Source organism: Hylobates moloch, unplaced genomic scaffold, assembly GCF_009828535.3.
Source record: "Hylobates moloch isolate HMO894 unplaced genomic scaffold, HMol_V3 SCAFFOLD_8, whole genome shotgun sequence".
NCBI classification, from domain to species: Eukaryota; Metazoa; Chordata; class Mammalia; order Primates; family Hylobatidae; genus Hylobates; species Hylobates moloch.
This window is the reverse complement of record NW_026652283.1, coordinates 82,570,948-82,587,894: the sequence shown is the minus strand read 5'-3', so window position 1 is coordinate 82,587,894 and position 16,947 is coordinate 82,570,948. Positions and strand designations below refer to the sequence as shown.

The 16,947-nt window shown below is 57.1% G+C and overlaps 1 protein-coding gene across 4 annotated transcripts in view; it reads left to right on the top strand.

Annotated features, from left to right (window-relative positions):
* PTH1R (parathyroid hormone 1 receptor) overlaps positions 1-16,947 on the top strand; it is a 21,479-nt gene extending 4,532 nt beyond the window's left edge. The window contains exons 1-14 of one of the 4 annotated variants that reach the window (XM_032161787.2): positions 6,060-6,208; positions 7,068-7,170; positions 8,854-9,027; positions 11,014-11,124; positions 11,233-11,351; positions 11,532-11,626; positions 11,817-12,012; positions 12,457-12,610; positions 14,178-14,238; positions 14,567-14,633; positions 14,919-15,013; positions 15,679-15,820; positions 15,903-15,944; positions 16,423-16,947. In XM_032161787.2, coding sequence (XP_032017678.1) covers positions 7,086-7,170; positions 8,854-9,027; positions 11,014-11,124; positions 11,233-11,351; positions 11,532-11,626; positions 11,817-12,012; positions 12,457-12,610; positions 14,178-14,238; positions 14,567-14,633; positions 14,919-15,013; positions 15,679-15,820; positions 15,903-15,944; positions 16,423-16,809 — 1,728 coding nt within the window. In that variant the 5' untranslated portion in view covers positions 6,060-6,208; positions 7,068-7,085 and the 3' untranslated portion in view covers positions 16,810-16,947. Of the gene's footprint in view, positions 1-6,059; positions 6,209-7,067; positions 7,171-8,853; positions 9,028-11,013; positions 11,125-11,232; positions 11,352-11,531; positions 11,627-11,816; positions 12,013-12,456; positions 12,611-14,177; positions 14,239-14,566; positions 14,634-14,918; positions 15,014-15,678; positions 15,821-15,902; positions 15,945-16,422 lie in introns of those variants that run through there. The other 3 variants (XM_032161785.2, XM_032161783.2, XM_058443212.1) reach the window with 3 other exon arrangements.

Genomic DNA, 16,947 nt, shown 5'->3' with positions numbered 1-16,947 from the left:
TGAATTCCTTCCTCCAAAGCAGCACGAGATTTGCTGCTGGCAGGAGATCCTCATGTCTCACTGTGGGTTTTCTCTTTCTTTTTCTTTCTTTTTTAAAAATTAAATCATGGCCGGGTGCAGTGGCTCACGCCTGTAATCCTAAGACTTTGGGAGGCCAGGCGGATCATCTGAGGCCAGGAGGTCGAGACCAGCCTGGCCAACATGGTAAAACCCCATCTCTACTAAGAATACAAAAATTAGCCATGCGTTTGGTGGTACGTACCTGTAATCCCAGCTTCTTGGAAGGCTGAGGCAGGAGAATCGCTTGAACCCAGGAGGCAGAGGTTGCAGTGAGCTGAGATCACGCTGCTGCACTCCATCCTGGGCGACAGAGACTCTGTAAAAAAAAAAAAAAAATTAAGTCCTTCTGTTATTTTGTTAATTTTTAACTTCACAACTGATATATGAATATGTTCTTATGAAAGAGTCAAACAAGTCTGTAATCCCAGATACTTGAGAGGCTGAGGAGGGAGAATTGCTTGAGCCCAGAAGTTCAAGGCTGCAATGAGCTACAATCATGCCACTTCACTCCAGCCTGGGTGACAGAGTGAGCCCCTGTCTCTGAAAAAAAAGAAAAAAGAGAATCAATCAATAAAAATTAAACAGAAGCCCTCCTTGATCGCTCCCAAGCCCCAGTTCCCTTCTAGGGAAAACCATTTTTAGCAGTTTGGGTAGAGGGGCATTCTCCTTCCTCTTTCTGTGTGTTTCCAAAAGGGACCTCTTTGTGTACATATCAAGTAGATAGTTTTGTCATTTTCTATTTGTCTGGTTGATTGTTTTTAAATAAATGCCATCGGTTTCTAGATAGGGCTCTGCCAAATACATATTTTGACGTAAAGATCTTAGAGATCTTCATTTCAGTAAATATGAATCTATATTTTTAAGTGCTACACAGCATTCCAAAACATGGGACTCATTAAGTAGTCCATAGGAATGTACATTTAGATCATTTCTGCATAATTTGTGTGTATGTCTATGTGTGCGGTGATTCCAGATGGTGGCAGGGAAGCTCCTTGAAATGCCTTCTAGTGTCCCTATGTGACTATTTCCTAGTAGGATATTTCTAGATTTTGTCATTGCTGGGCCTGAGAATATACACATTTTTTATTTTAATAGCATGGCCAAATTGCCCTCTAAAAAGCTTGTGCTGCTTTATACTTATACAACACCAAGACCAACCAGGAGGGCCTCTCTCCCCACGCCCACTATCTCATAGGATGTTAGGAGGATTCTTTGTGTTTCACCTTTGCTTGGATAGGTGAAAATGGTGTCTCTTGTCATTTTAATTTACTGATTACCAGTGACTTCTGGGCTTTACAGTGAGAGCTTGCTCAGGGCCATTAGCCATCATTCTATGGGTTATTTGTCTTTTTCGTATTGATTTGTTGAAGCTTTTTATATCACCTGCCCTTAAACACATTCACCTCAGCTCTTGAAACGGCTTATGGACAGAGCAGTAGGAGGGGGGCCAAGCCCTCCCAGGAACTTGGGTTTTCTTCGGAATGTTTTAATGAGGCGTCAAGTAGCCTCCCTCAGATTCCTGTTGTGGGCCTTCTGGGGACACTCCCTGGTCCAGCCACCACATCAGGAAGGCAGCTATTTCAGAAGGAGAGTCCTCAGGAAAAAGAAAAGGTGGGGTGAGGGTTTTGCAGACCTCTGAAATTGTCTGCAAAATATGGTGTGACTGGGAGAAGGGCGCAAAGTTTTGCTCAGGTTTGCAGAAACATCAGAGACCTTCAAACCCTTAAAAGCCCCAACTCTGGGGCCAGTCTTACGCCCGAGGTGAGACCTAGTGGGATCCCATTCTGCTGAGCAGGCGATGGCTTAGATTAGGCCATACTGTTCTTCTGGGCCTTGATTCCTCAGCCCAGGTAGGGGCTGCTTGTGAAGATCCACCAGGTCGTAGCAGCCAACTCCGCTATCCCAGGCTCCATCCCACTGCCTGCCCCGAAGGCGGCCACGCTGGCTGGCCAGGATGAGAGGCGTCACAGTGCCTCTTCCCCCCCCCAGCCCCTCCCAGCCCCAAACACAGGCAGCCTGTTCGGGAAGGCCTGGCGAAGGGGAGGAAAAGTCAGCACTTGTCAGCGGTGGCGGGGCAGGACGAGGAGCCTGCTCAGGCCAGCCGGACAGAGAGAGGGCAGCAGGGGTGGGGGAGCAGTCCCAGCCAGCTGGCACGGGAGACATCCAGGGGTGCCAGCATGGGTCCCAGTAGTAGAACCTGGAGGAGGGCTGTAGGAAGGCCAGAAGGTCACAAAGGGGTCTCCTGTTAGCCAGGGTTTTCTCCTTCTGGCTGTGCTGGAGGCATCAACGGCCTGGTTCCCAACACCAGAGCCCAACTGTCCTCTACCCAGTTACAGCTGGGGACAAGCCGCCATCACCGGCACCACCGGCACCTTTATGTCTACCCCCCTCCGCTCCTAAATCGGCTTTGGGGAGGCTGCCTTAGGGGATCTGCAAAGAGAGACTTGCTTAATGCAGCAGCTAAAATCCAGGATTATGGAAAGATGATACTGTGGCTGGTGCCAGGGTACCCGTGTGGCTGGGCACCTCCTCCTCTCTTTCCCTTCTTCCAAGGCTGCTGCTTCAGTGTCAAGCGGATCTTAACTCCATCCCTGGCCCTCCTCTTTCTAACTGTGACTCTTGGCCTCAGTGTCCCTGTCTGTAAAATGGGGATATGGTAGCAGGTGCAGGAGGCATGGGTTTTAAAGCTCCTTGCTGACCATGGGGAGGATGTGCTACAGTGGGGGGTATTGAAGCCAAGCACTGTGATGGCTGGGTTGGGGGAGTCAAGTCAGCCCTAATCAGGACCATAGGAGGAGTGTTGGGGGGATAGGGACACCTGGTGCAGGGCTGGGTGGCCTGTAAGTGGTGAGTATGGACTAAGTGACCCCTGGCCACAGCCCAGCCCCAGTCCCTCAGTCCTCATCCCTGAGACCCAAGATCTGCAGATCCGCTGGATCTAAGGGGATGCAAGCCTGAGTCCTCTGCACCCTGGTACCGAGCCAAGAAGACAGGAACTCCTCAAGGGACAGAGGGTTGGAGGGGCGGGGAGAAGGGAGTAGCAGACAGGGGGCATGCCAGGCTGAGAAGAGTTATAGCTGTCAGCATTTCCCCTTCATCCCCAGGAGATAAGGCCTCCTCAGCCAGGGCAGAGGCAGAGGAGGGGGTCCTTTTTCCTCCTAAGCTCAAGCTTGGGGCCTCTGGCAGTAACCTGGAATCCTAATGTAAGTCCAGAGTAGATCCAGAAATGCAAGGAGCCATTGGGATACCCTTCCATCCCAAAAGCTTGCCAGGAACACCTTATCTAGCAGGTCCTCCTGTAGTCCCTGCCCCCAGTCCACCCTGGGGCCCCATCTCCCATCCGCCCCTCACTGTCACCCGCTGGACTCAGCCATTTACCCAGATAATCTCCCCCAGCCACCTTGGGTCCCTGGCCTGGCTGGGAGCACCCATGTCACCAGGCAGCAGGGGTGCACATGGCGGGGATGTGACTTGCTGCTGCTGCTGCTCACAGTATCAACAATAGCAACCAGCTTTTCCTGAGCTTCACCCCTGCACAGGCTTGTTGTGAAGTACTTCATTTAATCTTCACAACAGCTTTTTTTTTTTTTTTTTTTTTTTGAGATGGAGTTTCGCTCTTTTTGCCCAGGCTGGAGTACAATGGCGAGATCTCTGCTCACTGGAACCTCCGCTCCCGGGTTTGAGCGATTCTGCTGCCTCGGCCTCCCGAGTAGCTGGGATTACAGGCGCACCACCACACCCAGCTAATTTTGTATTTTTCAGTAGAGACGAGGTTTCTCCACGTTGGTCAGGCTGGTCTCGAACTCCTGACCTCAGGTGATCTGCCTGGTTTGGCCTCCCAAAGTGCTGGGATTACTGGTGTTAGCCACCGTGCCAGGCCAACAACAGCCCTATTATTATCCTGATTTTACAGGAAAACTGAGGCACACGGGTTAAGCAACTTTCTCAGACATGAAGCTAGTCAAGGGTGGAGGTGGGATTCACATTGTGGGGCTGGTGGCAGAATCTCCTTGAAGAGGAGGGCACAGCTGGAGGGAGGAGTGAACAGGAGTGGGGGCATTCCAGGCACGGAGCTGTGAGCTGAGGTTTGGAGGGGTAGTGCACTTGGTGTGGGGTTGTCCTTCTCTTCTTGGGAAAGTGCTTCCTTAACTTTAACATGAGTTATTTTTGTTGCAATGGCTGTGCTAACAGATAAATAGGTCCTAAAGTTCAGGGAGGCCAGAGGTGGGGCCACCACCCCTATGGATGAATGAAGGAGTGTGGGAGCCATGCGTGCTGGAAGCACATATCTTTCCCTCTCTTGAACATCCCAACTCCAGAAAAAGGGGTGTGCCTTCTGCTGGCCATGGAGAAGGTGAAGCCAACAGCTGGAGGTAGAGGCTGAGTCAATTCCTTGAGCCAGTGAGGGGTGTGTTGGTCAGCTTTCGGTGGTCAGGCTGCCAAATGGCCACTCGGTTTTCAACCCATGACTGCCTGCCTGTAGTCTAGGCCATCGGGGTGACCCCCAATCATATCAGTAGGCTGGTCTGTCTGTTGGGAGGCCCAGTGAGTCAGTATGTCTCTAGGGATGGGTGGGAGCCTCCGTCAGTCACTCCAGAGCTCTCCATCAGCTGGAGAAAATACAGCACAATGGGTTTGTCTTGAGAGGGGTGGAGGTGGCAGAAGAAGAAGGATAGTGGGGAGGGGGTAAGACAACAAGATGGCAAAGGCAGTGTAGATGGTAGTTGTTGGGCAGGTGGCAGTATTGGCGATGGTGCTAATGTTGCCTTGATGATGCTGGAGGTGGTGGCAGTGGTGCTGGTGCTGGGGATGTACCAGCTGTGATGGTGCAGATGGTGGTGATGGTGGTTATATTGATGGTTACAGTAGTGCTCATGGTGGTAACGGTGATGCCAGTGGTGGTGGTAGTAGTACTGGGAGGGACTGGTGATGCTGGTGTTGGTGTTAGTGACAGTAATGATGGTTATTGATGGAGGTACTAGCAGCAACGATGGAAATGGTAGTTAATGGGTGCTGCAAATGGAGTGGGGTGGGCAGGGATCAGCCCCCTCACCAGCATGGATCCCCCATGTCAGAGGCACAGGGAGAGCTTCAGGTTTGTCTTGGAGGCCCCTGGATCCTGGCAAGTCCAACTTGTCCTCCCTTAAGCCATCCCATCATTCTGTGTCTACCTCTGCCCCAGCCAGCTCAGCCATGGCTGGGGAAGCAAAGGGACTAGGATAGAGGAGCTTAGGCCAGCCGCCAGCACGTGAGGATCTGCTCCAGCCCTTCCTGGGGTCCACAGTAGTGGTCCAGCCGAGATCTCAGGGTCCACCTCAGCCCCCAGAGACACCAGAAGCACGGGCCACCCACAGACGCAAAGGCTAAGGAGCTGCCGCTTCACTCACAGACGCACACACGCAGCCCTATGCCCAGAAATACATGTGCACGTGCATGCTTACAAATACGTCCGGCTCGCGTCCCTCACTGACATGCTGGACAGTCTCCATGTGAGAACGCGCACGGACGGGCACACACAAGTGCACGCGCCGGCCACTCGAGGATGCGCCGCCACTCGCGCGCGCACGCACAGGGACGCGCACGCGGCTCCGCTAAGTGGAACCAGCAGAACCCGAGGCCGGCCGAGCCAATTGGAGACTCCTTGGCCCTGGAAGTCCTCGCTGCTGCCGCCAAGAGACGCGGTCAATTAACTTCTCCCTCCAGCCAGGCTCTCTGACCCGGCCTGCCCGCCCCTCCCGCCGGTGCCCGCCCCATCCCCGACCCGCCTCCTTCCTCCTCTGCCTCCTCTGGGTCCTCCCGCCCTGCACAGCCACGCTCGGACTGCAGGGCCCCGGCCCGTCTTGGCGCGTCTGAAGGATGCGGCTCTGCCCCGGAGCTGAGGAGACGTAGCCTTTTCGGGGAGGAATGGAGGGGGGCGTCCCAGGAGACATACCCTTGCCCAGGGGTCTGAGGAAGCACGGCCCTGAATTAAGAGGGATGGGGCTGAGGGCTTCACAGCCCCGCCCTGGGGAGGTTTCAGAGACCGCCTTAACCTCTGCAGGTCACATTCACGGGAGTGGCTGGGCTAGGCACACCAAGCTGCTCCCAACTCCTTTTCTCCCAAGTCAGAGGACAGAGGCTCAGACCCCTCAGCAGCCACCTGCTCAGGGTGAGCCTCCACCCGCATGATATTTCATTTCCTTTCTTATAATGAGGCCAGTGAGTCCCGGTGGGTGGCAGCCAGGGCCCAGGGTGTGCAGGTTGGAGGGAAGGGAAAGGACATTCCGGGCAGAGAACAGCAGGAGTGAGGGCCTGAGTGTCATCAGAACTCCGGAGTCTGGATGGAGGGAGCTCCCAGATAAGCAGTGGAATGAGAGGGACTCCCACCCACAGCCAGTACCAGAGTGCCCAGCCCAACCCAGGCGGCGTGCCAGCAGTTCCTCCATCCTCTCTTTCTCTCTCTCTCGGGATTGTAAGGAGGGGAGGCATTGAGGCACTCACCGTTCACTGGGGACAGCATTGACTGAGGAGCTGGGCCAAGATAGAAATTGGTGACTCCCAAGGCCCCCCAGGGTGCCAGGACTTGAAGGACTCCAGGCTGGGTTTGTCTCCCCAGAGTTCACCACTCCTTATCCACCCCCCACCCCCGACTCATGTCCCCAGCAGACAGCCAGGATCCTGTGTGGATCCATCCTGGGACATTCCATTCCAGTCCCATGTACCCCTGGGGAAAGGACTGGACAGAGAATATCAGTAACTGCAGCCTACAGGGTTACTGGCGGGCAGGCAGGAGAGAGTCTCCGCTTTTTCCCTTCGATCAGGCAGGCCCTACCCCTCAGAGCCACAGCTTCCCATCTGTAAGGTGCGAGCTCCATGGAGCAGATTCCCCACATGCAGGGGAAATCCCACCTTCCCTCTAGAGTCAGGGCCTTTTGAAAAGGGGTAATCCCTCCGGGAAATTGGGATGTCTCTGGGACCTGCTGCTGCACCGGGAAGTCCTGCCTGTGGTCTGACCTTCGGCTTGGCAGGTGGATGCAGATGACGTCATGACTAAAGAGGAACAGATCTTCCTGCTGCACCGTGCTCAGGCCCAGTGCGAAAAACGGCTCAAGGAGGTCCTGCAGAGGCCAGGTGGGGGTCAAAGGAAGAGGGTCTGGGGATGAGGCCAGGTGAGGGAGGGTCAGTCAAGGGCGGGACCCAGGATACAGAGCCAGGTGAAGGCTCTCTGTGGGGGCGAACTCAGGTAAAGGGGGCCAGGCCGAAGTGAGAACCGAAGTGGGGTGTGTGGTGCAAGAGTGGAGTCAGCAGGCTCAGGCATCCATGGCTTGTCCTAAGTCTTGAGCTCAGGTCCCTGTGTTGCCCACCACCAACACTCAGACTGATGGCTGTCGGGTTAATCTCATCAACCGAAGAGGCCCAGACCCCAACTGACTGAAGGAGAGGAGCAGCTTCCTCCCCTGACAAGCCCTTAGGGTTCCGCAGGGGTTGAGGCTGGTGCCCGCCCAGAACACAAGCACACAATGACAGACACACTCTGTGGCACACAGATTTTGCTCACACTCACAGAGACTCACATGGTCTCTGCAGTCACAGCCCCACCAATGCCAGCCCCAGCAGTGGCTCCCAGTCACATCGAGATCTAGGGGGTCAAGTGGGCCCCCTCACTCTGGGTCCTGAACCCAGCCCCTCTTCTTCATTGTGAAAGCCTGGAAGAGCCTCTCTTTGCCCCTCATCATCCACCACGGAGCCTCTCTCTTCCTACTGTACCCCGCCCTGCTACCCACATCCCCACACTGAGGCCCGAGGGTGGAGGCAGGAAAATGAGCACAGTCATTCTCATCCCAGTCCAGGCTGCCTGCACTCAGCTTCCCATCATTGCCACAGACCTGACATGTGAGGACCAGGGGGGCCTAGCTTGGGCAGTGGCTGAAGGAATACAAGTCAGAAAATGAGGAAGACTTTGTGGCTAGGAAGAAAGACCTCTCCAGCCTGGGCAACATAGTGAGACCCCATCTCTAAAAAAAAAAATTTAAAAATTAGCCAGGTGAGGTGGTGCACACCTGTAGTCCCAGCTATAGGGGAGGCTGAGGTGGGAGGATCACTTGAGCACAGGAATTTGAGGCTGCAGTAATTCGTGATCATGTCACTGCACTCTAGGCTGGGCGACAGGGCGACAGAGGGAGACCTTGTCTCAAAAAAAAAAAAAGAAAAGAAAAAAAAAAGACCTCCATCATCTCTCCAATGAGAAGAGAGGCCAGGCTCCATCACAGATTAGGCATCTCGGCGGCCACTGTGGAAGCTGTGAACCACATACTTGAGGATCCGGGGCAGGGGATGGGGTGGTCTTCTCTGTCCACTCTTGACTGTACCACCTTGCTCTTGTCTTCTCACCACCAGCTTCTTTACCTGCACAGCACTCAGGCCAGACTTCATTTTCGCTATGTAACCTGTCCATTGACATCTCCACCCACTCTGTCTGCTTTCACCGTGCGCCCCCTGGTGGGGCCTTCACTGCTGCGTGGCCTTGGCCCCCACTCCTGACTCCTGGGTGGGAGGATACCACCTCTGCTCTGTCTTGCCCAGTTTAGTGCTCACCCCACTAGCTGATCCTGCACTCCCATTCCAACCCTGGGGGACAGTCTCCACCTCCTCTTATTACTTCGCCTGGCAAGCACTTTACACTTTGTTAAACACCTCCTCACCCATCGTCTCAGATCTCCCAACAGCCTGGGTGTCAGCAGGGCAGGAGACAACCCCCCCATTGTACAAAAGGGGAGTCTGAGGCCAAAGAGTACCCCGGGTCTCCTGTTGTAGCACAGCTGACAGCCATCATTACCACCCTGGTTTCTCCAGCCGACATAATGGAATCAGACAAGGGATGGACATCTGCGTCCACATCAGGGAAGCCCAGGAAAGATAAGGCATCTGGGAAGCTCTACCCTGAGTCTGAGGAGGAAAAGGAGGCACCCACTGGCAGCAGGTACCAAGGTACGTCTCTGCTTCCATGCATCCAGCTGGCACGGGCTTGGATCCGCCCACCCCCATTACACTGTCCCTCTCATGTGAGCTTATGCTTCTTGGCTCTTATAGAAAGTAAAAGGCTGCAGCCCCATCCCCAGGCAAGGGGCTGGGAGAAGACAGAGTCTAGTGGGAAGGAAGGGGAGCTGGATGGCTCAGGCCTCAGAAAGAGATGAACAGAGAACTCGCCAGCACCACGCCAAGAGTGGACCCAGGGCTACGGCCCCACCCATGGAGAGAAAGAGAGATGACAGAGAACCCTGGGGGACAGAGAGGCAGGGAGAGATACACAAAGACAGACAGATAGTGATAAAGAAAGACAGGGAGAGGCATGGACACAGAGATCAACAGAAAGGCAGGGAGAGACAGTCACAGAGACAGAGGGGGCCAGGAGGCACACACTGAAGTCTGGGCTTAGTGTGTCAGAGGAGGTATATGGGGACACATAGTGGATAGGGCCACAGAAATAGAGCAGGAGAGGAGGGCAGTGGCAGAGGGTGGGGCCAGAGGCAGTGGGACAAGGAGGGGAGAAGAGAAGGGAGGGAAGCAGATGAGGGAAGGCAGACAGAGCCCAGGCTTTGGCCACAGGGCCGGTTTCAACCGGCCGGGTGGGCAGCAGATTCCAGATGGGCCACATCTGGGAGGCTGTGGTCACCCTGTGGCTCCCTGGGGACCAGAGGGAATTGTGGGCCTGGCTGGGTGGGGCTGGGAATATGGCGCCCAGGACAGAGAGCCTTTCACCAAGCCAGGGCGGGTCCAGCCATCAAGGCAGCCTGCCAGGGTGGCTGGAGAGTCCTGTGGTTGGAGCCCTACAGAGGGAGAGAAGGGGGCTGCAAGCCGGGAGTGGAATGTGGAAGATCCAGAGGCTGGGGACCCTCCAAGGTCACTTAGCCTCCCTGCAGTGAGGCTGGGGCTCCAAAGTGGGATGTCACCCTACTTTGAATCCCACCATTAGCACTTAGATTTGGGGAATCGATCTCCCCCAGCAGTGGCCGTGGGAGTCTCACAGCAGGTACTCAGGGCAGGCATTGAGTGGTGGTAGAAGCATGGGCCAGTGTGGTTAATCCCAACTTCCCAATAAGGAAATGGAAATAGAAAGACTGGGGACACCTGCGTGAGGTCAGCAGCTCCTTGGAGTCCAGCTGGCACTAGAAACCAGACCTCCTGCCTCCTGTCCATGATCCCAGGGGAAGGGGCACACAGGGAGCTTCCCAGCTGAGAGAGAGTTAGTCTGGGTACTTGCCCTTCTTCAGAGACACCTGGAAGGTGGTTCCAAGAGCAGAGAGAAAGGCGAGAGGCCTGGCCCGGGGCTGAGTACTTGAAGAGGACAGGGCCCTGTGTTGTATGACCTCAGCAAGTTGCCTACCTCTCTTGGCCTCTGTCAGCCCATCTGGAAAATGGGGCCAGTGCCCGTACCTGTATCGCAGAGGCCATAGTAAATTCTATGAGGCCAGGTGGGTGCAGCGCACAGAAATACATTTTCTCCAGAATGCTCCAAAGCCTGAATTTTCCTGCTTGGGGATACACCTGTCCCTGCAGGAACCAACAACCACTGATGGGCCGGGTGCGGTGGCTCATGCCTGTAATCCCAGCACTTTGGGAGGCCCAGGTGGTTGGATCACCTGAGGTCAGGAGTTTGAGACCAGCCTGACCAACATGGAGAAACCCCATCTCTACTAAAAATACAAAATTAGCCAGGCATGGTGGCGCATGCCTGTAATCCCAGCTACTCGGGAGGCGGAGGCAGGAGAATCGCTTGAACCTGGGAGGCGGAGGTTGCAGTGAGCTGAGATCACACCATTGCACTCCAGCCTGAGCAACAAGAGCGAAACTCCGTCTCAAAAAAACAAAACAAAACAAAACAAAAAAACAACCCACAGATGTATTCATCCTTCTGGGTCACTAATCATGGCCTTGACTCTCCCTTGGTATCCCCTATCCTGTCTCTGGGCACAGGGCGCCCCTGTCTGCCGGAATGGGACCACATCCTGTGCTGGCCACTGGGGGCACCAGGTGAGGTGGTGGCTGTGCCCTGTCCGGACTACATTTATGACTTCAATCACAAAGGTGAGGCCTGCTGGAAGGGGTGGGGATCACAAGGAGGCTGAGACTTGGAGCTAGGGGTTCAGTGTCTCCAGACCTCCCTGCCGGCCCTGACCTCCCATGGACCTGCAGGCCATGCCTACCGACGCTGTGACCGCAATGGCAGCTGGGAGCTGGTGCCTGGGCACAACAGGACGTGGGCCAACTACAGCGAGTGTGTCAAATTTCTCACCAACGAGACTCGTGAACGGGTGCGAGCCTTTCTCCTCCCCAACCTGACCGGGATAAATTCACTCCCACCCCACGGGTGACCCCTGACCCAGCCCTGACTCCTGACCTTGACTCCTCCAGCAACCTTACCCTGGCCTCTTGCTCTTTCCCCGATGCTCACCCTGGGTCCCAGGGATCTGACTGTGTCTCCCCTCGCACAGGAGGTGTTTGACCGCCTGGGCATGATTTACACCGTGGGCTACTCCGTGTCCCTGGCGTCCCTCACCGTAGCTGTGCTCATCCTGGCCTACTTTAGGTGGGCGGGGCGGGGCGAGAGGCGGCGGGACATGGTGGGGGTGGGGGCGGTGGCCGAGGTCTGATGCGACCCCCTCCCTGCACCCATCACCCCCGGCGGGTGTCCCTACCTACGGCGCACAGCCCAGCTTCTTGTCCACCCGCCGCGCGTCCCCGTGCCCCCACCCACGGTGATGTCGCGCGACCCGCAGGCGGCTGCACTGCACACGCAACTACATCCACATGCACCTGTTCCTGTCCTTCATGCTGCGCGCCGTGAGCATCTTCGTCAAGGACGCGGTGCTCTACTCTGGCGCCACGCTCGATGAGGCTGAGCGCCTCACCGAGGAGGAGCTGCGCGCCATCGCCCAGGCGCCCCCGCCGCCTGCCACCGCCGCTGCTGGCTACGTGAGTACCCCTCCGCCCCCGGCTCCCGGTGCCGCCACTGGCCTCGTGGGGCCCCGCCCCGCCCCCGTCCAGCCCGGCCCTCGACCTGCCCGCCTCCTGCCCGCGCCACTGGCTTCAGCCACTCAAACCCGTCTCACAGGGTCCCTCGCAACCCTCAGCTCTGCCGCCAACCCTGCTGCCAAGGGCTCTGAGTGTCGCACACGCCCCGCGCTGCCATCAAGGCTCCTACCTCAACCCAGTACCCCCTAACCACTCTACCTCTTCACTTTGCCTCCTGCCCCTGACACCGCACCCCACTGAGAGAGCCCCCCAAGCGGAGCCTGCCCCTTCCTGGCCTGTTTGGCCAGCACCACTTGTCCCCTCCCGCCGCCCCAGCCCCCCAGCCCAGCCCTGACTTCCGGGAGGCAGGCCCTGCCCTCTGACTAACACCAGCTGATCTCTTAGGCTGGCTGCAGGGTGGCTGTGACCTTCTTCCTTTACTTCCTGGCCACCAACTACTACTGGATTCTGGTGGAGGGGCTGTACCTGCACAGCCTCATCTTCATGGCCTTCTTCTCAGAGAAGAAGTACCTGTGGGGCTTCACGGTCTTCGGCTGGGGTACGCGGGCACAGCGGGTAGTGAGGCGCCGGCAGGGGTGGGACCGTGGGTGACAGGGAGAAGGCAGCCCCTGGGGGGAGGCGCCCACACAGCACATCCCGCCCCAAGTGGAACAGCAGGAGAGAGGCCTGTCGCACTTCTGTGATCCTGACCCCATTCCAGGCTCAGGGAACAGCAGGGCTTGGCCAGGGATCAGGTTCACCTGAGGTTAGATTCACCTGAATTGAGGCTCAGCCCAGGAGAGGGAAAGGAGGGACCCTCAGGCCAAGATTCAGCTCAGGATCAGAGTAGGATACTGGGTCAGAGGTCAGCCTGGGGCTGGAATTGGGATCTGGGACCCTCCCTCTACCCTGAGCCCCATGGACTAAGCCAGCATCTATTACCCCACCAATCCCCTTGCTGGGATGGGGTGCGGGGCTGCCCACACCATTGCCAGCCTCAGCAGGCCTGCGGGATCCATGGCCCAGAGCCGTGGACCCAGCACCTCAGCATCACCTGAGCTTCACAGCCCCTCTGCAGAATGGGTTGCTGGAGCCGTGCACTCCTCCCAGCCCCCCACAGGCTCTGGGATCCAGTTACCGATAATTGTCCATTATTGTTGGCAGCTGCAGAGCTTGGCTGGGCTCCGGGACAACTGGCCAGACTGCAGAGGGGTGGGCCGGGTGGCTGGAGCCCTCTCCGCACTCAGCACCCAGAGGCCCACAGGTCAACAGCCACAGCCTCCCTGCCCCTCGACATACATCCTGACCCTGACCTCACCATGACAAGCCCCAGAGTTGGGGAGACCTGGGCCCAGTCCCAGGAACTGATGCAGGCTCTGGGGCTAGGAGGTGTCCTAGTGGACTGGCAACATGCAGATTGGGAGTGCATAGAATCCTGGGGCACAGGAATGTCACAGCTCTTTTTCTTACCCTAAATCCAGGTCATACCCTATCCCTCCAAGGGTGTACCAGGCCTAGAGCCAACTTGGTGGTGTGTGGTCGGGGAGGACCTGGGGCTCCCTTCCCAGAGGCACAGCTCACCCAAATATACCATGTGCCCCTTGAGCTGGTGCAGGCCAGGACATACCGACACACCAAGGTCTCCCCATGGCCTCTGCTTGGGACAAAACCTCTCACCCCATCCAGTCTCATCCATGAGGGCTAGGACCTTTCAAACCAGGTTGTGGGGGGTGCTGTGCTGGGGCAAAAAAAAATGCGGAAAATAGGCTGTCTCCCCATGGGACCTGCAAGTCCAAAGCAGTGGCCTCTGCAGAGGGAATGGACAGGGCATGGATCAGTTAGTGATACCTTATTATTATATTATACCTTGTACCCCATGTATGTGCATATGACATGGAGCCAAGATGGGGGCAGAGACTGAGCTGGGTTTTGAGGGCTGGTGCCCCAAGGGGAAGCTGTTAGGGCACCACATGGCAGAGTGTGGCTCTGTCACCAAGTGGACCAAGTGCCGAGGGTCAGGGGTTCAGGGCAATGGTGGAGTAAGCTGGGGTTCATCGAGGATGAGGGGGGATGACCTCGTGGACAGCAGCCACAGCCCTGCACACTGTCCCCCTCTGTGCCCACAGGTCTGCCCGCTGTCTTCGTGGCTGTGTGGGTCAGTGTCAGAGCTACCCTGGCCAACACCGGGTAGGTCCAGGTGGAGAAGGGGCCCAGGCAAGAAGCACCTCTGGGTCCCTTTTCTTCCAGGAAGCATGTGAGAGGGCCTCCTGTACCCTGGCCTCAAATGGCCCAGCCTCAGGAGTTCTCAGTCCAGCCTCGAGCCAGGAGCACCCTCAGGGTCACAGGAGGCTACTTCCAAAGAGGCCTGTGAGGGTGGCCTCAGGCCTGGCCACACCCAACACCCCTGCCCTGTGTCCTCAACAGCTAATGTCAGACAAGACCAAATCTGGTCCTCTGGGGGCAATCTTAGGATGGGAACAGGATGGATGGGAGCTAATGCCTCAACCTCCCCCAGGTGCTGGGACTTGAGCTCCGGCAACAAAAAGTGGATCATCCAAGTGCCCATCCTGGCCTCCATTGTGGTGAGCAGGGGTGGGCTGCTGGCCACAGGGGTGGGTGGGATGTGTGCCTGGGCCCCCGGGAACCAGCCCCTGACAGGGACCTAGGAGGCTTCCCTGGACCCCAGTGTCAGAGCCACAGAGGCCAGAGGACCAGCTGATCCACACTCCAGCCCAGAAAGGAAAACCAAGGGCCCAAGGAGTCACCCAGAGATGCAGTGACAGAGCAGAGCCTATGGCCGTGGCTGCCAGGCCTTGCCCTGCCCCACTAGGGTGCAGCCTCCAGACGCAGCCCCCTCACTCCCACAGCTCAATTTCATCCTCTTCATCAATATCGTCCGGGTGCTCGCCACCAAGCTGCGGGAGACCAACGCCGGCCGGTGTGACACGCGGCAGCAGTACCGGTGAGCCCACCATGCCTGCCATGCCCTGGCTCCTCAGGGGTCCCTGAGTCCTGGTACCATGTACCCCAGAAAGACAGTGGCCCCATGAACGAGCCTGGGGCAAGGGAAAGGACCCAGCGTCTGACTCCCTGGCTGTCCTCACCCACCTGGCCTGCCCAGCAGTGATGGGAGGCCCTAGGGGCACCCCAAAGCCAGCCTGCCCACTGGTACCAGGCCCTGCACTAGCGCTGGAGTCTGTGAGTGTGCGAGGAACTTGAACCTCTCCTCAAAGAGTTGGTTGCAGGGAGTCTGAGGAACAGGTAGGCGGTGGGTGGCCCCAGGAAGGCCGCAGCTCAGCTGAAACATGAGGAGTGGACTGTGGGACAGTGAGGTTCGACCGTGGAGGGGAGCGCTTGCCAGCTGAGGGCTCCACAGGTGCGAAGGGCCCAGGGACAGGGGGACTGTCATTTGAAGTCCACTCTGGGACACCGCTGAGAACCAAGGGGCCCTATTAGCACTTAGCCAGGACAGCAGCCATGCAGGTGAACTGGGTTGTCCTCCCGTGGTGACTGGAGCCCTGGGCCCCTCTGAGCTTCCGGAGCCTGGGGCTGGCAGGGTGGGGGGTGGCACGATGCTTGTTGAAGGGGAAGTGGCTTGGCCCTGACCTACCTGCCCCGCTGGCCCAGGAAGCTGCTCAAATCCACGCTGGTGCTCATGCCCCTCTTTGGCGTCCACTACATCGTCTTCATGGCCACACCATACACCGAGGTCTCAGGGACGCTCTGGCAAGTCCAGATGCACTATGAGATGCTCTTCAACTCCTTCCAGGTGCGCAGTGCTCGCCCAGGCCTGGCTGAGGGTGGGAGGGGTTCCAGGGGCAGGCCCTGATTCGAGACACCCCTCTTCACAGGGATTTTTTGTCGCCATCATATACTGTTTCTGCAACGGTGAGGTAAGCAGGAGACAGTGTTGGCATAGGGCAGGGTGGGGCAGATAGCCCAGAGGCTTCCTCAAGGCTCATTTCTCCATTCTTCCACCCCGTTATTTCTTTGTTCCTCCAAGAACACCCCTGAGGACATGCTGAAAGCAGAGAAGTCTTTCCAGATGATGCAGGCTCATGATGTGCTAGGATGTGGGGACTCTTCAGTCATGGCATAGCCAAGTGTCTTCCCAGCCCCATGGTTCAATTATCTGTGACCCAGATTGGAGGACTCAGCCACCTTCGGGGCAATTTGAGCCTTGTAGATTCTGGGTGTGTCAGTTGCCTGTAGCCAAGCACCCTGTTGTGAGGATGGGATTTCACTTGGCCTTGGAGTTTCCCAGGAGTCCCCGATTCCCATTTTCATTCCGTGCTGGGTGTCCAGGGGCCGGGATGGGGCATCGCAGGGGTTGGGAGACACACCTGACTGCTGCACCCTTACTGCCCCAAGGTACAAGCTGAGATCAAGAAATCTTGGAGCCGCTGGACACTGGCACTGGACTTCAAGCGCAAGGCACGCAGCGGGAGCAGCAGCTATAGCTACGGCCCCATGGTGTCCCACACAAGTGTGACCAACGTCGGCCCCCGTGTGGGACTCGGCCTGCCCCTCAGCCCCCGCCTACTGCCCACTGCCACCACCAACGGCCACCCTCAGCTGCCTGGCCATGCCAAGCCAGGGGCCCCAGCCCTGGAGACCCTCGAGACCACACCACCTGCCATGGCTGCTCCCAAGGACGATGGGTTCCTCAATGGCTCCTGCTCAGGCCTGGACGAGGAGGCCTCTGGGCCTGAGCGGCCACCTGCCCTGCTACAGGAAGAGTGGGAGACAGTCATGTGACCAGGCGCTGGGGGCTGGACCTGCTGACATAGTGGATGGACAGATGGACCAAAAGATGGGTGGTTGAATGGTTGCCCACTCAGGGCTGGGGCCAAGAGGAAAAACAGGGAAAAAAGAAAAAAAAAAGAAAAAGAAAAA